Here is a 20,216-nt window from a genome sequence, read left to right on the forward strand (position 1 = left end):
TAAACTACATCAAGATAGTGCATTTCATACCAGACCACCTGCACTTAGGTGATCTGGTGGTCCTAGCCAGTCTCAGAGATGTCTCAGCACCCTGAGAATACTCTTGGAGATGCTGGATTTTCTCTAGGTTTTCCTCAGACTCTTCTCCTTGGCTCCTGCTGCAGTGCTGGCGGTGGGTGAAGTTCCCAAGATTTTGTATATTGGCCCTGTCCGTTGGAGAGGATACACAAGGGGCACAGACACCCGTGTTTCCTGTCACACAGCTCCATGGCTGGTACACACCTCCAGTCACACCTTGTATCCCATCTTTGTGTAGAAAGGTGTGTTCCCAACAGCATGATTCCGTGAGGAGCATGCATCTTAAAAAAAAATTTAAAAAAATTTAAAAGTAAATCCCATGTGTAGTTGTAGGCATTCTGCTGTAGGGGAAAATGCCAATAACCATCCTTCGTGCAGTGTCTCACACTGAGCAAGCCCTGTCTTCGCTCCCAGGAAAACCTGGGGACTAAATAACAGGCAAAAACCTTTACTTCAGTCATACCTATGTCATTTTCCTCCTGCAGATTTCTTGTCCTGGTAAGTTGATCCAGTCTATACCAGCAAACACAACAAATACACTTCAGAAAATAAACACTTTAAATCTGTAGGCTTTGCTGCTTAACCCCCCAAGGGACCTTTTCCTTAGCATAGACAGGAAGGGATTGAATTCCTCATATCTCAAACATACTGGGATGAGGTAGTAGGATATTATGAGCTGCTCATCCACCTCCCTCTGCCCTTTAAACCTGGATCCTTGACGTCTAGCGAGTTATTTCTTTAAGAATATATACCGAAAGGGTCGTCCTCTGTTGGACCTTCTCTATGTGGACATGTAAGTAAGAATGTAATGCCATGTGTCATATAAGAATATGATACAGCCCAAAAGGCCTCATAACCAACCAGAGCACAATGTCCAGCACAGATAAACACAGCTTCCCCTCCCTTGTAAACTCTGGCACATCAAGAAAGGTGAGGGACAGGGCAGAAGAGGGAAGGATGGGCTCTGGGCAGTGTTCAGGAGCTTCTGGGCAGTGGTAGGGTAGCTTGGTGGGCCATCATGCCATGTGTCATAGATGCTGAGGCTAAAGGAGCTCTTTAAACTCACATGGTCAATGGAGAGAGAAGTGCACAGAGGGCTTATGTCCTTCCCAAACCTGGTATTTGAGATGTTGGAATGAATTGCTCTGTGGAGGTGCCCGTCCTCTCCAGTGACATTGACCAGCTTAGGCTAGTCACTTCATTTTGAAATGTCTACGGCAGCGATGAACCCTGTTGTTGTGTTGGTCTGACGCAGCTCAGTTTTTGCTGTGGTCTGACACAGAGGCCAGAGGAGATGCTTGGGAGGTGACCTCACTTCAGTTCTCACTTGGGTTGTTTTTCTTAACCTAAGTGAAACAGCTGGTTTCGAGATAACTTAGGGGTTTGTAAAAAAAAAAAAATAATATAAATTTATTGTTTCCCTCATCATATATTTAGGGCCAGTCTGCTAGGGAAGGTGTACAAAGTCTTTGCAAATAGCATGGAACTGAGCAGCTGAGCCCACATGATGGCACCGTATTGGGCCTGAAAGCGAAGAACTATGCCAGCATGGCACCAGTCCCAAACTGGTAAGCTCAGTCCCATCTTGTGCTGAGCTTGTTGAGGGCTTTGCATTGCACTCCAAGCCACTTCCAGAGAAGGATTTCCAGCGTGTGACGTTTGGGTGCCTCCAGAACACCTCCATGCCCTCAACAGGAGGGATGTTCGGAGGGGCTAAGAAGAGACGAAGAGCAGAAGGTGAGAGACATGAGAGGGTTTTATTACATTGAGAGCCAGCAAGAAAATAGAAGGCGGCTGTGTGAGTCTGTCTGTCCTGCAGACTGAGGAGCTCTGAGTATGGTATTGCATTGCAGTTCTCAAAGACACCCCAGGGAAACAAAAATCTGTGCTCCATTACCCTGGCTTCAATTCGGAATAACCCCCTCAACTTTTGGCCCCTCATTGTTCCAGTCTCCCCACAGCTACGGCGTGGCCTTTCTCCAGAGCATATTCTGTGAGCGCTCACGGGTGAGAGGGAAGAGAGGTGATTACATGCAAGGAAAGAAGGAAGGAGAGCCATGGGGGGATTGCTGGACATTCAAAGTGCTGCACATTTTGGCCTTTTATGTTTTATTGCTTTCCTTCCCGTGACTGTCCAAAAGTGGCTATGAGTCAGTTCCTCACAACTGTGGAGAATAACATCAAACAAGAGAGGCAAAATGATTTCTCCATCTGCCTTGGAGAAGGGGTGGCGTGATGTAAGGAGGCTATGATGAAAGCCTGCCTTACAAGACCATTGCACGTGGCTTGTACAAATTATTTTTTAAGGCATGCTTTGGACTTGGATGCTGCTGCCAAACAGGGAAGGAACAAAGCTCATTCCCTGCATCCCCAGCTCTCTTCCCCAGCCTTTTGCACAATGCTGAAATTTCCGAGTGCAAAACCATGTCCTGCAGCGGAGCAAAAGCCAGCAACGTGGGGCAACAGGCTTTTCTGAAAGATGGGGTTTCAGAGTCCCTGGCTTTGTCTGAGCACCGAGCACTCTCCTCCCTGGCAAGGACATTTTGGGTAGCGTCAACAGACCTGGTGGGGGTGGTCTCTGAGGCTGCTGAGTTTCTGCGGGGTGCCAGTTCACTCACCCATGAGATTGTCTCTCGCACCATCTATTGTCCGTTTTTGTCTGGTTTTGAGTGCTGTTACTGCCCAGGAGTTGCCCCAGGGCACTCTCAGTTCTGTGCTCTATCTTTGAAATTCACTTTCTCTTTGGGAAGCCCACCCGCAGCTCTTGATTCGAACCTGAAGCCTCCAGGAAGCTTTTGTTACAACTGGTCTGCCTGAGGTGTGGGGAGGGATGCATTTGGGCTGCTGATGGTACATACACTGCATGTCTCATCCTCCGGCATGGAGTATGGCTCACGCCGTTTCATACTAACTGGGGGAGGTGGGGGGACGCTGGAGTCCTTCCAACCACTCCCAGAAAATGCCCCTGCTGGATCCCCACAGACATTAATTTTGTTCGTGTTATCAGTAAAATCTAAAATAAAAATTTTCAGGCAATCCTAACACCATATTCATCACTAGACGCTGCATATCACCCACCTTGTCCATTCCCTGCTGTCATTCTTTATACTCTGATGAGGCAGTTCACATTAGAAGGATACTCGAGCTGGAGGAAACTTTTAGAGGCATCTAGATGCAACTTGCAAAAGCAAGATCTGTGTGCAAATTCAGCATTTGCTCCTTGCCAAGGTGCACTTGAGATACTGATTCAAGGCAATCCCTATCGCTTCCTGTTCTTCTATTAGGAAGAAAAGAGGAGCAATCCTCTGGCAGTGATAGCAGACTAAATCTGAGTCATCGTGAGAAAGGGTGAAAGAGCCTCCAATTTTTAAAGGATGATATTCACTAGCAAAGAATGGCTGGGTGCAGTGATAGAAGCAGCTATGATGCTGGAGGAGGAGTGAAAAATTTGGAGAGTTTATCCACAAAGCTGGTTCCCCATCATAGGTCTGGGACATCTGCCAAGGTAGGAAATAGTAATGTAGGGTGTCATGTGGTAGCTGTAAATTCATGCTGTTACCCAGAAACCGTCGGATTAGACTTGAATGCTATAATGGAGAAATTAGCAAATTCAGATAAAATTAATTGTCTGAACTGTTTGCTGTAGCTCCTTACTACAGCCTTGTCTTGCCGTGTTCGTCATTCAGCTTCCAGAATATTCAGTTTGACCATTCTCAGAATAAGAGAAATGGAGACATACTGTTGGAGGCAGCAAGCAAAGGAACCAGTGAGTATTTGCCCCAGCTGTGAACGTGCAGCTTTTGGCATTTGCTTTTTTGCCTATGCTAATTCTCGTGAAGCCCAGCTGCCATAAACGCTCTGGTGGTGCCAAGAGCCTTGAAAATCGGCATCGAGAGAGAAGGAGGAATAGAGACTGCCGCCTCCTGATTGCAAAGCAGCCCGAGGTCTAAATGGCAACAAAACGTTATACATAACGTCTGATTCACCGTGTGGAGAATGTAAAGAATTGAGACCTCCCGACATAGTTTACATTGGCCCTTTTTATGACTAATTGCGCAGAAAATAGCTCTGCTTGTAGTGTGCATGGAAACAGTTCAGGTTTCTGCTGTGTGTCAGCTAATGGGCTAGCAAGGCTTTTTTAGCACAACTTCAAAGGCTCTGGCAATGGAGGTCCTTTGTGAGGGAATTATCTCCTGCTCCTTTGTACCCCTTTATCCTTCTAAGCCACGGAACAAAGAATTGTGAAACAAAGGCACAAAGTAATTTGTAGTAGATCTCTAGACCTAGATAAAGTACATAACATTTGCTTAAAAACATTTTTTCTGCTTCTGTCATCAAAACAAGGTTGTATTTTTCTGCGTAGTTCATTTAGCTTTTGAGGGGTGCAACCTTACGCTTAGGTATGCTATAGATGGAGGTCACCAGAGTGTCTGAAATGGTAAAGGAGAGCTTTGGTTTCTGTGGTCAATTAGAAAATACGTGGCTGTTACTGTTAGAGTTGGCTGAGAAGTGTATTTCTCTCCACCTCAGGATATTCCACTAAGAAAGGAAGAAAATGCGTTTTTTTTCAGCAGTGTGTGTGCGTGTGCATGCGCATGCTTTAAGGAAACAATGTATTTTTCACCTTTTAGTAAAAAAACAAAGAAGTGGTTTATTCGTTCTTTTTTTCAGTGAAAAATGAAACCTTGGGGAGATAAGGAAATGCATTACATGCATCTGCTTTGTGTAGTCCAAAGCACAGTTCTTAATTAAAAAAAAAAAAAAAAAAAAAACAAAAACCTAAAACACAAAACAGGGATGGAAGATGTTTGATTAATGTTAGCAACCACGCTGTATAACGTGTTCCTCCAGTGTCTCCAGATCCCCTGTCTTGAAAAAACAAGATGTGAGTGAAAGGAGAATACTCTTGGCCTCATCAAATTTAATGAAGAATGTCCCCCCAGGTGCAGTGAGCCACACTAGCCATTCCACTGCATTTATGTTCAAACTGCAAAATGACTCTGTGTTTAGCACTGGATCTTGCCCACAAGCAAATCCCATGAGTATCTCCTTATCCTTAGAGGGTGGAAGGACTGTATCCACAACTTTCCTGATGATTTTTTTATTTATTTTTTTTTAACTTAAACTGTTAGGAGAGGCTGTACCACATATCTCCATGCCCAAGAACAGACTTGTCTAGAAACCTGTCTAGAAAATCTTTTATGTCTCCTTTCTCTCCCCTTCCCATACTTGCGTGGATTTCCCGGGGCAGTTGGTGTTCTGACCTCTTGGATCCAGTTTTCATCAGCTGTCAAGGTAAATTTGGTTAATACTGCAGGAATAGTTTATTCAGCTTTAGACTGAAGAGGGAATAGTGATGGAGAAGCAAGAGCATTCTACTGTCTCTGTCTGATATGTCTCTAGATACACTAACTTTTCAGTAGTTATACTTCCTGGATTTTTTTTTGAATGAAAATTTTCAGGCCAGGCAGAGAAATTTTTAAGTGTTTTGCAGACGCGTACACACACACACACACATATATATAAAGAGTTCATTTTTTAGTATCTGTAAATAAAAAATAAATCCACTGATGTTATGAAACAAAAAATGGGCAATTATTACATATCTGTTTGGCTATATGGACAGCCAGAGGCTGGGATTTGATGATTTTCGCTGAGCTAATCCTTGCTGAGCTTAATTGTCTCTAATATATAGGTTAAGTTGGTTTTCATTACATGTCATAAGCTGTCGGAAGTATTACGTTGTTGTCTAACAAGTGAATGCTTATCTCAAGTTGTGTGTGACTAAAGAGAGTCATGTTATGTAAGAAATTTCTCATATAGAAATTTTTCCTGGATTTTAAAACTGGGCAGGATGTTTACGATGGACTTAGCAGCAGGAGGCAAGCCAAGACATTTCTTCAAGGAATTCTTTAACCCTGGAAGTATGGCAATGGGACGAGGGGGTTTTCATGCTTCACTTTACCCACCTCCAAAGGTGGACCTCCCAAGTGCCACCTTTTTCCTTAAATCTTCCTCTTATATATGTGTCTGATCCAGCAGAAGAGCTCCTTGCCAGGGGTTACCGTGGATCACTGTTGGGAAGAGATGCCTGTGCTGGGTGGGAAGGCTGCTGGTTTGAGCATGTGTACTTTCAGTTTTTCCATCACTGAGGTAGAACGTGACTTCAGGTTGCCCGTACTGTTCATAATGAGATAATGAGTTGGCCACAACAGCGTTACTGTGGTGTAAAATAAATGGATACAAAAGCAATCACAGCATGTGAATTCTGACCGAGCAGAGAAGTTAAGACAAGTAGAAGTCAGAGCTGGTCGGTATAAAAGTCTTGCAGTCAGGTGGAAAGGATGTATTAACAGGGAAAGTCAATGGTGAGATGGGTGGTGATTTACCCAGATGTAAGTGGGATAACGCAAACAGGAAAATTTTAGGCAAAGTCTAAAGGTAAGGCTTTGCAAAGCTGGCTCGTGCCATTTCCTAGCAGTTGTTAAAGCTTCAGAATTATTTGGGGGTCAGCTTGAAAGTTGTTCTTTGGTTTTGATTGTTTTGTTCTGTTTTGTTTTGTTTTGTTTTGTTTTCTCTTGGTTGAACGGCAGCAATGAAAATATTTTATTATGTGTTGATTTGTGGACCTAAAATGAAATAACTGTGTTCACATTCAAGTTTTTAATGAAGATATTTATTTATTCAGGAATTTGGAGTTGGGTGGGGGGAGGTGGTTTATGAAAGCTGGTATTCCTTCATGTTAGGAAGGGCAAAATTAGAGAAATAAGCCTTGGAGCAGAGGGAGTGGAGATTTGTGATTTAGAATTTAGTCCCTGGTCTCAGAAGAGGCCCTGGGGGCATTCATTCCCCACACCGGTGGGTTTTGGCTTGGCAGGAACCACCTCTTTCCTGTAATTCCAGTACAAATCCAACACAAACTCCCAGATAGCTGGAGGACAATTCCCAAGAGAAGGGGTATGGCAGAGGACTGAACACCTCGGGGTGACTTACCCTGTGGAAACACACATCTCACCATGCTTACGTTCTGCCATCCTGCACAGCAGATCACCAGTCCAACAAGCTAGCAGCTTTCATCATGGTCTCCACACAGAGGGCAGGAATGGGAATTCCAGGAGTTCTTTTGGTCATCTTTTGGTCTTCATCCACCACTTGAAGGGACTGGTGGGCTTTCCTGAAGAGCTGATGGTCCTGACATTTTGTAGATGAGGAATCAGAGCTGCTGTAGAGTTACATTTTTTTCTGGGTTTAAAGTGGTTAAAATCGGGTTATTTTGCACTGTTGTGATGTCAAAGATTTGCTGGATTCAGGACAATTGTTTACATTAAGAAATCTCCTGGCATTGAAGACTCTGGTTCAGAAAAAGTAGTGTTGTACCACAGACTCAGAAACATCTCTGACTTTGACACCTTTGACTTTGGTTCCTCAATGTCACTTTGCCAGTGACAGAATGGGGACCTTTGTTTTCCTTGGCCACTGCATAAAAAAACCAGGATATGATCAAATCCAGTTAATCACTCACAAATGTCTCATTTCTTGAATCTCTGAGGGTGTGTAACACATTTTTGGGACTGTTCTCCGTTCCTTTGGCTTTTGTTATAAGTAAGTTAGTCAGGGGAAAATCGAATTTTGAGTTTTCTTAAAAGGAAATGGAGGAATCCTGGAACACACTAGGGCTCTGCAAATGTACGTTTAATCATTTAAAGAAATGTCTTTTGGCTAAAAGCTCTTACCAGTGCTTGCAAGTTGCACTAAAAGCCATACGACTACATCATTCCCACAACTGATGCGAATTAGCGCCCTTGTTGGCAGCGTAAGCAGAGCGATGCAAGCTTAGTGAATACTAGGGACTGAATTACTCTCAAATTCATAGCGACTTTGTGCAATATGGGTGAAGTGTCCTAGGGGCGACTCTACGCCAGCTCCTTACACAGTGGCACGCGTGGAGAGAGACTCGGGCATGTCCTGCCTGCCTTGTTTTTTCTATTAAAAGCGTTTGGCTCTGCTATGGAGCCGGGCAGTTAGAGATATCTCCTGCAAACACTTACACTGTGCTTAAGGCAAACACACGCTCTCCGAGCAGCAGCAAACCAGAGGAGCGCGTTTTCACACGCGGCACGTGGTGGAACTCCCTGCTGCAAGATGTCACGGGGCAAAAAGTGCATGGAGGTAGAGGCTTGAGCACATTTGCAGTGAATTGGTCTATTCAGAGCTGGCAGTGAGACGCGATGACCTGGGTGTAAATGGGGGTCACCCAGCCATGCAGAGCTGGAAGCTAATGGACATAATGGAGGACAATAGTTCTGTCCTTTCCCGTTGTTATTTGTGTATATATTTATATATCTTTAATATTCACCATGGGACACAGTTGGAGACAGGTTACTGGGCTACGTGGATTTTAATAAACCTGTTAGTGGAGTTCTTGCCTCCTTACTTTATACCTCTGACCCATCACGAAAACAATGTTGGACTCTGACAATAGGTTGAAAGCTTTGGAGGGATTACACTGCCTTATTGAGGCTGTACTTAAAGCCCTTTGAGGGCTCCCATTGACTCCAGTGGGATTTCGTCCAGACCTCAAGTGTATAGGACTCCCTTAAGTAAACTCTTCCAAGGCCCATACATGCTGCAATACTTATTCGGCTCTTTGTTACTTCTGTGAAAAGGAATGCGACCTTTACACTTCTAGTGAAGAGCTCTGCTTTACAGGACTAAATCTTCACGTTTTGGGAGAGATAAGGTTACCATCCCAGCTCCTCCCAACCCTGCGGTGCAGGTGGCTGAGCAATTCCTGAATCACTGCCATTTTAGGTAGATGAGCGCTGAGCGTGCAGTACAGCAGCTTCAGAGCTTCTTCATAAGCAGATGTCCATGAACGATGGTGGGCAGGGTGGACAGCTGGGGTTGTAAGTTGTTCCAATTCGTGAGTCAAAACCCTAGTAATATTCTTTTCCCCACTGCAGTCGTTCTGATATCCGTGCTGGAAGTTCCTTTAGTCCATGCACATACTAAAAATGGCCACAGTGCAGGACTAGACTAGCAATTCATCTAGGTTTTCTTTTATCCACTCAGTCACTTGGCCATGTGAGGGCAGGGGTGTTAGGTAAGATGGAAGAATACCTTAGCAGGCTGTACAGTTTTTTCCCCTGGCCATTGCCAAAGGCTGCAGCAGGCTTCATGGTGAATAGTTGAGTCTGAATTCCAGCAAATTGTGTAACGTTCCTTTCTTGCTCTTGAGCTGGTCTAGCTTCTGGTAATTTTGCCTCCCAAACCTGTTGTTCCAACAGGAGAAACTCAAGTGAGTGAGAGGAGCCATTTGATTGACAGTGCTATTTTCTACCTGTATTTTAGGTCACTTCCTGGGTAACAACACTGTGATTGATGTACTGAGACAAGCAGGATTTGAAGTGGAGCACACCCCTCCTGGACAACCAATTGGAAAGTAAGCAGCTGCCCACAGATTATTAATCACTTTCTCTCCTCCTCTTTTTTCTCTCCCTTTTTCCGTGACTAGGCAAGATTATTGCATTACTATAGGAGGTGGGTGAGGGGGTGAGGAACCTCTCTTTCCCACCCAAGTTCCAGACAAAAAGTGGATTGTAAAGCATCTGTAGCATGAGTTTGGAAACAGATGGAGCCTCAGTGGCTGGGTTTTTTTCACTTGTGGACATTATTCATATCACAGCTGCTTAACTGCACCAGATGAGAAGCACCACAGTTTCTTTCTGTTTTCAAGAAACATCTCGTTGTGCTCATTTTCCCCCATAGCTGTTTTTGTCTTTTTCTCTCCATGGGGTTTTAGTTGCTTCTCCATTGCAGGGCAGTAGACTGCCACCAACTTCATTTTTCAGGCCTCTCCATCAGGCTGCTCGTCTTCGTGTTGGGGTTTCAGTTTTGCCTGAAAGACCAGATTTACTCTAGCAGATGCACCTTGGAAAGTGTGTTGGGTAGGTAAAAAGTGATTCGATATTCCCTGAGATTCTCCATCCATCTGATCAAGTAAAGAAGGCAAGAAGGATTGATTGCCAGGCTCCTGGCAATCTTCATTAGAATAAAATATGACACAAAGTCGTCCTCAAGTGGTGAAACAGACTTCCTTCCTCCCATAGACTTTTCTCTTTCCTGGCCGTTTAGATGAGGTCGCTGTCTAAATATACCATAGACAAGAAAACTGGGAGGGATGGTGAGAGACCATCTAGCTTTGCAAAGTTAACCTTTCCCCTGCATTCTGCAGATAAAAATTGGCTGAGATTGCTCTGTCATAGGATTGTTATCCTCATTAGGAGAAAGCGTTAGCAGCATGCTCCTGTCCCTCGTGGGCAGACATGACATGGTCCAACTATGAGGTGAGTTTCAATATGGAGGATTAATCGCGGGGCTAGTAGACCATGTCTGAAAAAGCTATGTTTAATATAGTTGGAAAATCTGGCTGATCTAACCTTGTTTGTGAAACACCCACAATGATTCATATAGAATATAATATGGCTCAACTGTACATAAGTGTCTTTGACAGAGCATTTGTCCTAAATGCTTCTTGGAATATGTTGAGCAATAAAAGCACAGTCTTAAATAACAAAGGGGAAGAGAGGAAGAAAAAGCTATCAAGCACAAGGAAGAGCATATATTCAGAGGAGGTTTAAGAAGCACTGTGGAAGAGGGAGAAAAATCAACATGGCCCAGGGAACAGCATTAAACACTGTAACTGGCTGAAGCTGGAAATTGTGGCTAAAATCAACCAAAATGCCTGTTTATAAAAACACAGCAAAACAGAAGAACCAAGCAAACAATACCCAAACTGCTGAGGTTTACCTTCCCTAGGTTTCTGACAAAGAAACTTTCCTTTCAGGCAAGCAGGCACTTTCCCCAGCCATTTTCATTCAGTTGAAAGTATCATCTTCCCATGAAAAATATTTCAAATGGAAATTTTTAAACTATTAATTTATTGGCTGTTTGCAAGCCCTTGAGAAGAAAGAAAGATACAGTAGTGTGAGAGATGCCCAAGAATAGTCTCTGCTCTTTATGGTCTTGGGATATGTCTATACGCGTCATCACAGACTTGAAATAACATGATGGGGCAGGAAACTTGAAACAAAGCCACGGCTTCATGTTGACTTATTTGCAAAAAGGGGCACCTCTGTGTATGCATTCCTCCACCTTGGCAGCAGTGTCTCTTGTTCATGACGTCTTCCCTAAAATTGTCAGTCCCTGGGGGAAATATACTTGAAAGCAAGTGGACTTGGACTCCTGCCTGGAACAATGCATATGTCCTCAGTTGAATTATCCTACACTCGGTAGCTTCTGTTCCCAGCTCCAGACCAGAGTGTTGGGCAGATTGGTCCCTTTGTCCGGACTAGTACCCTAATTTTAGTGGTTTCTGTCTAGAACATTGGACATACAAAACTTATATTAAGGGCTATACTGATGTGCGTGAATACTGGATTGAGTTGAGAGAGAGCGTATGGTTGTATTCCGTAAAGATTAGATGCTCTGCTGATGGACGTGTTCTTACGGTCTGATGATCCGGGCGGCTCAGCCAGTTTTAGATGAGACTACAGAGAGAAAAAGAAATTGCATGGTAAAGAAACACAGAATTGCCACTAAATTGCATCATTCAAGGTGTAGAAACAGTAGATTATAGAAAGTTTATATAGTCCATATATAGATTATAGTCTATATAGTATACATAGAAAGTTTAAATAAAGAGAAATTAAATGTATTCACAGGAAACAGCTTGCTGCCTTTAGAAAAAAAGAAACTCCCAGACCTGCACATCAGGAACTCTGTTTTCATTGTCCTACAGCTGGGGCTGTAGCCATCAGAAGTGCTTGGGGCTCCCCCTCCTTTTTAGAATAGCCAGTATTTTACCATTTCTGTCCGAGCTGCAAAAGACTTGTCTAGTCAAACACAGTTATGACAAAAGTTGACAGCATATTCAGAAAGCATGGCCAACTAATTGTTGTGATTATGTTGCTGTAGTTGAGAGTCTTAAGGAACCTTACATTTTTGTCTACCATTCTTTTTTTGCTCTCCTCTTTCCTTTTTAAAAGGTGAAATAAAAACCATTTGAAAACAGATAGGAAGGCCCAAAAGAGGAACCATGTCGGGGTAGTGGCTATACTAAGCACGTGTATACATAGAATAAACAAGCAGAAGCTTAATAAAATTTGAGCTGCCTGCGAGCAGAAATTGTTTTCTGGATCGTAGAGCTGCAAGTGTTTTCATCTTGATTCTTGTGGAGCCGTACGTGAAACAAGAGGTGTTTCTCTCTTCTGCTGAAACCCAAAGGAGACATTTCTGCTTTTCTCCCAAATAAGTTGTATAAGGGAGTCAAGCCCACTGCATTGCATTCTGGCACTGACAATTGAAAAACAGGATAGTGTTTGGGGAAGATCAGCTGGTCTCTAACGTAGAGGTTGGTGGGGGTGGACAGCACGTGGAAAAAGTGCAAGGGGCGGAAAAAAATGAAGCAGCTGCATGCTTATGTTTTGGCCAAGGAAATTCAAAAAAGGATTGTTGTGGACAGATTGTGCCCAGAAGGACCAACTTGAGCTGGCACATAGGAACGTTTGGAGGTATACCACATTGAAACTGAGGGTGGGTTTGGCTGAATATCAATGATTTCTTGACAGTAAGTTGCAGGACAATCTTTCTCAGGTTAAGTCAGAAGCCCCGGTATTTGAAACAATGAAAGTAATTTCATCAAAACACTCGTGCTACATCCTACTTACTGCCAATGCTGCCTTACCAAAAAAGCAAATACTATTTTTCTTTAGTATCTCTGTTCCTAGAAGAGTATGGTTTATTAGGATTGAATTGATTAGTAGTCTGAGCTTTACTGTTTGGTAATAATGAAGCAGTGGTATCATAAATAGGTGGGGCAGTGCGGTATTGATGTCTCAGCTCTGCCATCCATTTCAGTTTCAGAGAGGACAAGAGAGTATCTTTTTAGAAAACAACTAGTACTGTTCCTGTGTATCAGAAAAGCCTTGGGAAGAGTGAAACAGGACAAAGACCAAAACTGTTTATGCTTTCAGTTATGTACAGGCTGGGTAAAGCCAGAAGATTGTTGGCTTCCTCTGTCCACAATGCTAAGCATGAGTTGTGAAATGGCTGCTCTTTCAGCCGACCAAAATGAATACCTAGTCTCGCGTTTCTGTTGTCTAGTGACAAGACCAAATTCGAGCCAAGTTCTCCCTTTCTTAAGGTACTGGGGAAAAGTAAAGTGAGACCTTGGCAGGCTAGAAGAGATAGCCAAGACATGGAGGGGTTTAACAGTTCCAGAATCAATGAACTGGCAGAGAAAAGCTCATATACGGTACATTTAGCTGGCGTGGAGCTACTTGGGAGCTCTCACCGGCTGGATTTCTGAAATCCCCTAGCTCCTGTTGGCCTGCCTGGTGCTGACCTTCCTGAGCCTCTTCTAGAATCCCACCAGCTGACTACTGAAAATACGTTCTTTAAAGCTCAATACCTTTCTGCAAAAGAAACCCTGTTATACTCAGCGTGCAGAACAATGCCATAAACACTTGAGAACTTATCCTTACATTGGCTTCATTTGTTTATTTTGTTGCCTGAGGGAAAGTGTCCCGAATTTGTTTGCCTGACAACCTTCCACAGCACTTGTATTTGCTTCTTATTTTGCTGGCTGTCCTCCTTGTCCCCAGATAAAGGCATTGGAAGATGAATGGCTGAATCAGTATCTCATTGCTTTGCTCTGAGATAAGAAAGGCAACCTTTTTTTGGTGGGGCTTCTGCCAATTGGCCATCCCTGCCCATCTCTGTCTTCAGAAAGCAGGGCTGCGTGCTTGCCGCGGGGAGAAAGGAGGAGATGGGAGAAAGTTTCCCCTCAGATGGATTCCAGTGACTTGAGCAGATAAAGGGCCACAGCTGCTTCACATTTAATTGGAAGCAGCCAAATTGCAAGATCAATCCCGGAAGCACCTGTGTCCGTGATGACTCTATTGTTACTGGATTCTCAGAATCGGCTCTGACCTTCCGCCACACGCCAAGTCCTGACGTACTGCACACCGTCTCCTCGGCCAGAAAAACACGCGGCTGTGCTCATTTCCATCAGACTGCTCTTTCGGATATTATTCTCAATGCTGCCTTCTTTCAGAATGGGAGAATTCAGGACAAGCTTTTATTTCTGCCCATCTGAGAGTTCATTGTAAGCTCTCTGAGCTCTACTGTGAAAATTAATTACCCTTCGTCCTTATATTTGAACTTCCTGGCCCAGTCGAAGCAGCATGTCTTTGCTGTTGCGGCTTATTTCTTTCCTTCTTTCTGAAGCAAAGACCTTGCTCCTTCACCTTTTCCTATAGCATCCTACAGGTGTGACCCCGGCTCCCCTACTCAGCATTGTCACATGGCTGAAGGCTCTTTGCTCCACTGTGAACGCTTTCTTGTTCCCCATGGGATGAAAGCACAGCCGGTCCACACAGTGGTGCAGCCTTTCCACTCCATCAGGACCCATAACCTTCAAGAGGTGATATGCAGAGATGGGAAAATGTTTGACATACCAATTTGGGGCTGTATGGAATGTTAAAAGTGCTAATTCAATAGATTACATCCCAGAAACTTACGGATGCCATCAGAGCCATCAGGAGGCTCCCAGCAGTTGCCAAGTTCCTTGGGATTCCTAAGCAACTTGGGTTTTCTGGTGCCAGCCTGGCAGGGTTATGCTGCTCTGCTTAGCTGTTAACGTTCAGGATGTGTTTGGGAGAATGTTAAATTTGTAGTGAAATAAGTAAAATTTTATTTAGAAAAGAGAGAAATGAAAAAAAAATAATTGAGAGATGGGACACTTTAATTGGGAACAAGTGAGTTAATTGAGAAAAAAAGAAGAGCTGGGGAGATGTTAGCCCATTCTGGATCTCATCTCTTCTGAGGCAGGGAAAAATGCATACTTTTTTTTTTTTTTTTTATGTGGGTGGAATAATCTCCCCGTTGGGATGCTGCAGTTCTTCTTAATCCTATTGTAAACCTTTGGATCTTTCACTTGATCTGAGCCTGAAGATCATACTCCCTTCACTAGCTTCCTTCCCTCAGAAGAAAAGCAAACCCATTATTTAGCAAACCCATTATTTAGGGAGGTTTCTCTGACAGCATAATTTGCAGTAAGAGGTGTATAGGGATTAAGTGGGGTTCATCTGCATGCATTGGCAAATTTATTGCCTTATCTAACATTGGACAATATAACTACATAACGCTTAAAATATTTAGTCATGAAAATGTGCACATTACGTTTTCCGGAGATTCCCACGTGCCTTTAAAATATCCTCCTTTGCAATTTAATTGTCTTTGTGTCTATAATTACGTTACAGCCACAAAGCATAGGGTCTGAGACAGTCGAAGTAGCTATTGGGGAAAGAAATTGAAGAAAAGCTCCAAGAGATAGTAGAGAAGCAAAGTCAACTCACGAGTTCTCAGCCACAGAAACTTAATTATCCTGTCACTTCCTGAGCAGCACATTACTTAGGGCCAGTGACTCTGCATGTTCTCTAGACCACCTTTAGAATCATAGAATCATAGAATCATTTAGGTTGGAAAAGACCCTTGGGATCATCGAGTCCAACCATCAACTCCACTCTACAAAGTTCTCCCTTACACCATATCCCTTAACACCACATCTAAACGAGTCTTAAACACATTCAGGGATGGCGACTCCACCACCTCCCTGGGCAGCTTATTCCAGTGTCTGACCACTCTTTCTGTGAAGAATTTTTTCCTAATGTCCAGCCTAAACCTACCCCGTTGCAGCTTGAACCCATTCCCTCTTGTTCTATCACTAATTACCTGTGAGAAGAGACCAGCACCAACCTCTCTACAATGGCCTTTCAAGTAGTTGTAGAGAGCGATGAGGTCTCCCCTCAGCCTCCTCTTACTCAAACTAAACAGTCCCAGCTCCTTCAATCGCTCCTCATAAGATTTATTCTCTAGGCCCTTCACCAGCTTTGTTGCCCTCCTCTGCACTCACTCCAGCACCTTGAAATCTCTCTCATATTGAGAGAGACGTGCTGATATACATGATATACGATATAAACACCAAACACCTTCTGAAAGAGTGGAATTTAGCAAATTGCTACAAAAAAAATCTGTGAAAGACCAGCATAATTCATGGTGTTGGTGGAAGAATAGGGAACAGAACTTCTCAGGAGTTTTGTGCTTGACTAGTTCTCCCAGTGGGACATTCCCTTTTCTCTACAATCAGATTTTATCCTTGGCAAAATTTCTGGTTTCTTTTGAAAAAAATTATTTCATATTCCGTATCATTCTGTTCCTTGGGAACTTGCACAGAGGGCCACAGGGGAACCTGGGCTTGCTTCTTTTTGCTGACGGGCAGCTTGCTCGCTGAGCTGTCGTGAAGCCAGTGTTAAGGATTCTAGGTTTTTTGCTGCTCTGCAGCCCATTGGTTTTAGGAGATCTGTATCTCATGCTCTATAAGCTATCTAATAGTCAACTGACAGAGCCTTGGAGGCTTCAAAAGTTCTGAGCTAATTCTTACTTTATTTTCTAGCCAAGTTTTGGAGTTCTGGAGAAGCTGATTTTTCATCCTCTTTCTGCTTCCAGCCAACTCTAATGCGGATCTTTTCACCCTAAGGTCATTAGTAGAAGATTAAAATTCTGGTCTGTAGTTAGTAGAGATAAAACTGATCCAGACTGCACTGAAGTCAACAGCAAGGCTTCCATCGGTGCCAGTAACTTCCAGAGGTCATCTTTAATATGAGATTGTTGCTGATTGTTTCCTTTCTTTGGTTGTGAGGGGCCATGAGGGAAACGGTAGAAAACTGAGAATGTATTCACACAGTTGAGCAGGCGCTTACGGTAGCCAGTATAAAAAGACTGGCTTTTCCAGAGGACTGCTCATGGGTGTCTTAGCCAGACAACCCAACTTGCTTGCAGTGGGTTAGAGGATTAGGTGACTAATCATTTTGTGAGATTAATTCCCCTCCTATTTGAAGGACTTGGGCCCCATGTCCAAGTCACACAGTGTCATTAGACTTCTTGAGCCTTTGGAAGAGTTGCCCCATCCTCTTCCCAGCGTTATATTGGAACAGTGGGATTGTGTGAGTTCTGTGTTTATGTACGCGGCCTACGCTTGTCCTGTGGATTGATGGCCTCCCGTCCCAAGTGATATCAATCTGGGCTGAAGTGCAGCTGCACTTTGTAACAGCTCAAGGGGCACGAAGGTATCAAGTGGTATTGTGTGGTTTGAAAGATGTCGTTTATCTAAGGAAGTTTGTGGTCTGTTTGCTGTCACTCTGTCTTTGCAGTGCTGACTTCCCTTACCTTCACTATCATGTTGTCAGGCAAAGAGACCTCACACGTTTGGACAGATAGCTTTTCCACTTCCAGAGCTGACTTCTTTTTCCTTCAGCAAGAGGGCTGTGGGTTGTGTTGCAATCAATAGAGCAACTTGATTCAGCATGAGTGTAATTGCTGGTAATTTCGCTTGCTGGGAGCTCTCTCACATGCACGTGTTCCTAAAAAAGGAACAGAAGAAAAGGAGTCAATGACTTTTTTCATTGACAGTTTCACTTAAAATTCGTTCAAGAATAGTACCTTAAAAGAAAACAGTTGGGGATACAGTTTTCTATATAGGAATACACTAACAAGTGCATTTTCCATCTTTCATGAGTGATCAGGTGTTTATCGGGACATTCTTCACAGGCTAAATGGGGTTAGAAGCCCTCCAAAACAACATTGTGTGGCTGGTGGCATGGCCAAATGACTCCTTATGGGTAGATCTTTTTGTGGCGAGCTGTGAAATTTGCTGACACCTTTCTGAATTACCTCCACAAGTAGGAGGTCACTCTCAGGTACATATGAGGTGATGCTGTGCCATTTCTCGTCCACTGCAATGCAAAATAGCATCACTTTTAACAGCTCGTGGTGTCTCAGCCAAGCCAGGTCACTTCACACAACCCAGTTTTGGGTCTGAAATGACTGTGTGGCTGTCCCTTTAGGAGAACCATGATGAAGGGTCAGACTAAGAAGCACGTATATCAGCACATATATCATGTATGTCATGCTCCTCCTAGTTAAGTGCTAGTAGTAGGAGCAGGAGTGCCAAAAAAACTAAGTTCTTACAAGAAGACTAGTAAATTAAGAATGGTGAATATATGAAGCTCTTGTCACAGTAAATAACTTAGAAGCCAGAATACATTTTCATGTCATAATCATTGAATCATTTTTATGAGTAGTCAAAGTAAATTCACATGTAATCTGTAAAGTATGTAAAGAGTTTAATTCATCCAGTAAATCGTGTGTTGGGAATACTGTACCCAGCTCCAGATCAGATATACTTCAGAGAAGCTTTAAGGTTTTAAAATCCTTCCACAAGCTAAACTGATCTCCAGAACCTTTGGAGGTTCACCCTCTGGAGCTCTTGCTCCATGTGAGTGAATGTCATGCCAATATGTTTCCCATTTCCTGGGGATTAAACTGCTGTGTTTGATGACTCAGAACTTCTCAAGAAAGCAACTCAGTCACTCACTCTGTCTGAAGCGGCCTCTGGTGTCTCAGAGGACATGTCTTCTCTTGCGCAGTGATTCATGATTTCAGAGCAGAGGATCAGCTCTCTTTTTTTTTTTTCTTCCCACAAAGTTAATTAATAAAACAAATTTCTATTAGTGGGTGTTGAAAGACTTTGGCTTTCCACCTACACTCCCAAATGCTCTGCATTCCAGGGAGAATGAAAAATGGACCTGTGAATAGAAACAGGAGGGAGGAAAACCAGATCAGACGCTGTATATGGACGTAGACATAATGGCTGTCAATTGATGCGATGGAAGAACAGCCTGAATGAAGAAAATTTCCTGCAATCATCATTGCTAAAAATACACTACTACAGTAATCCAATTTGAGAATTAATACATGCAAATTTAGAGATAAAGATTGAGGCACAGGGAGTGACTGACAGAAACTGAATTATCCCTTTGGGCTTCCACCTTGACCTCTTGTTTGGGCTGGTGGTTGCATGGGCCGCAGTTGTTCTGCGTGTGAAAATCAGATCCTTTGCCACTGTGACAGACCTCTGAGACTCCAGTTGGTCGAGAGAAGCAGCTGGAGGGTTTATCCCATCGTGGCCACTGTGGACCTGGCTGTGCCCATCTGTCTGCCTCATCCGTAGCCCCACCATAGTACAGAATTCTTCATCAGCACCAAGAACTAGCCTAAATACTCAGCGTGGTCATAACTCCTGTCAACTTCAGTGAGAAAACAGTTGGTCTCGCAGGGGACCAGTGTTGATGGAAGGACTAGTTTGGAGATATTTCCTCATTTTTCCACTGTATGGGATGTCAGACCAGCTCACAACTCCATGAGTTCCACTCTCTGCTGGTTGCAGCTTGAAGAGGAAGAAAGACTTAATTTGGTGCTCTCGCTTGTGGATAAGAGCACACTGAAGCCTTTCTCCACAGACACCCAGGACACGTGTCAAGTCAGGGATACTAAGGTTTTCCTGCTAACCTGTAACATCTCAGCAGCAAAGTTGTAGACAGGCTCCAAGCGCTTTGGTATCCAGTGCCCTGTCTGGCCACTAGATTTGAATCTCCTGTCATCTGACCCCAGCTTCACATTTCCAAATTACTCTTGCAAAAATAAAGGCAGTCACAGAAATACCTCTGTCGAGACAGCACATCCCTGTTTATGTTTGAACGGCCGATACGAATCTGGAGTCCCCGGCGATCAAAGTGCATATTCATTGAGATGAGCCCCATGTTGCGTTTGAAGTGAGCGCAGCACTTTGAAACAAGGATGAAGCAGGAATAAATCAGGGTGAAGGATGTGGGGCATTAACTACTTTACATGAAATCCCTGCTGGAAAGACGTGGCCAGTGTTCCAAGGTTTTCCTTGGAGAGCGTTCGGAAGTTGCATACCAGCCTATTTGTGGAAAGCTAAACAGTTCCCTATTGTCCTTGATGTGAAATGCTTCCCAGATAAACACTTTCCCCCTCCATTGAAGAAAAATGATACAGCCTACCCAGAGCTCTAACACAGAGGAATACACTGGGCTGCTGCTCAGCCTCTGCAAAGTTGCCGGTTTCTGTAGGCGTTGAGCTTTGCTAAAGGCTATAGTTCATGTACATGCCAGCATTGTTAACACAAGGCTGTTATTGAGTGAGACTGGGGTAAT

At 43.6% G+C, this 20,216-nt stretch overlaps 1 protein-coding gene across 1 annotated transcript in view; it reads left to right on the plus strand.

The window, feature by feature from the left end:
• The window catches only part of TRABD2B (TraB domain containing 2B), a 302,432-nt gene that overhangs the window by 242,091 nt on the left and 40,125 nt on the right, over nucleotides 1-20,216 (plus strand). Inside the window, exon 5 of the mRNA XM_063344883.1 lies at nucleotides 9,430-9,520. Within this exon, the coding sequence (XP_063200953.1) occupies nucleotides 9,430-9,520 (91 nt within the window). The remainder of the gene's footprint in view (nucleotides 1-9,429; nucleotides 9,521-20,216) is intronic.

The sequence above is a fragment of the Chroicocephalus ridibundus genome, chromosome 8, assembly GCF_963924245.1.
Source record: "Chroicocephalus ridibundus chromosome 8, bChrRid1.1, whole genome shotgun sequence".
In the NCBI taxonomy this organism is placed as follows: Eukaryota; Metazoa; Chordata; class Aves; order Charadriiformes; family Laridae; genus Chroicocephalus; species Chroicocephalus ridibundus.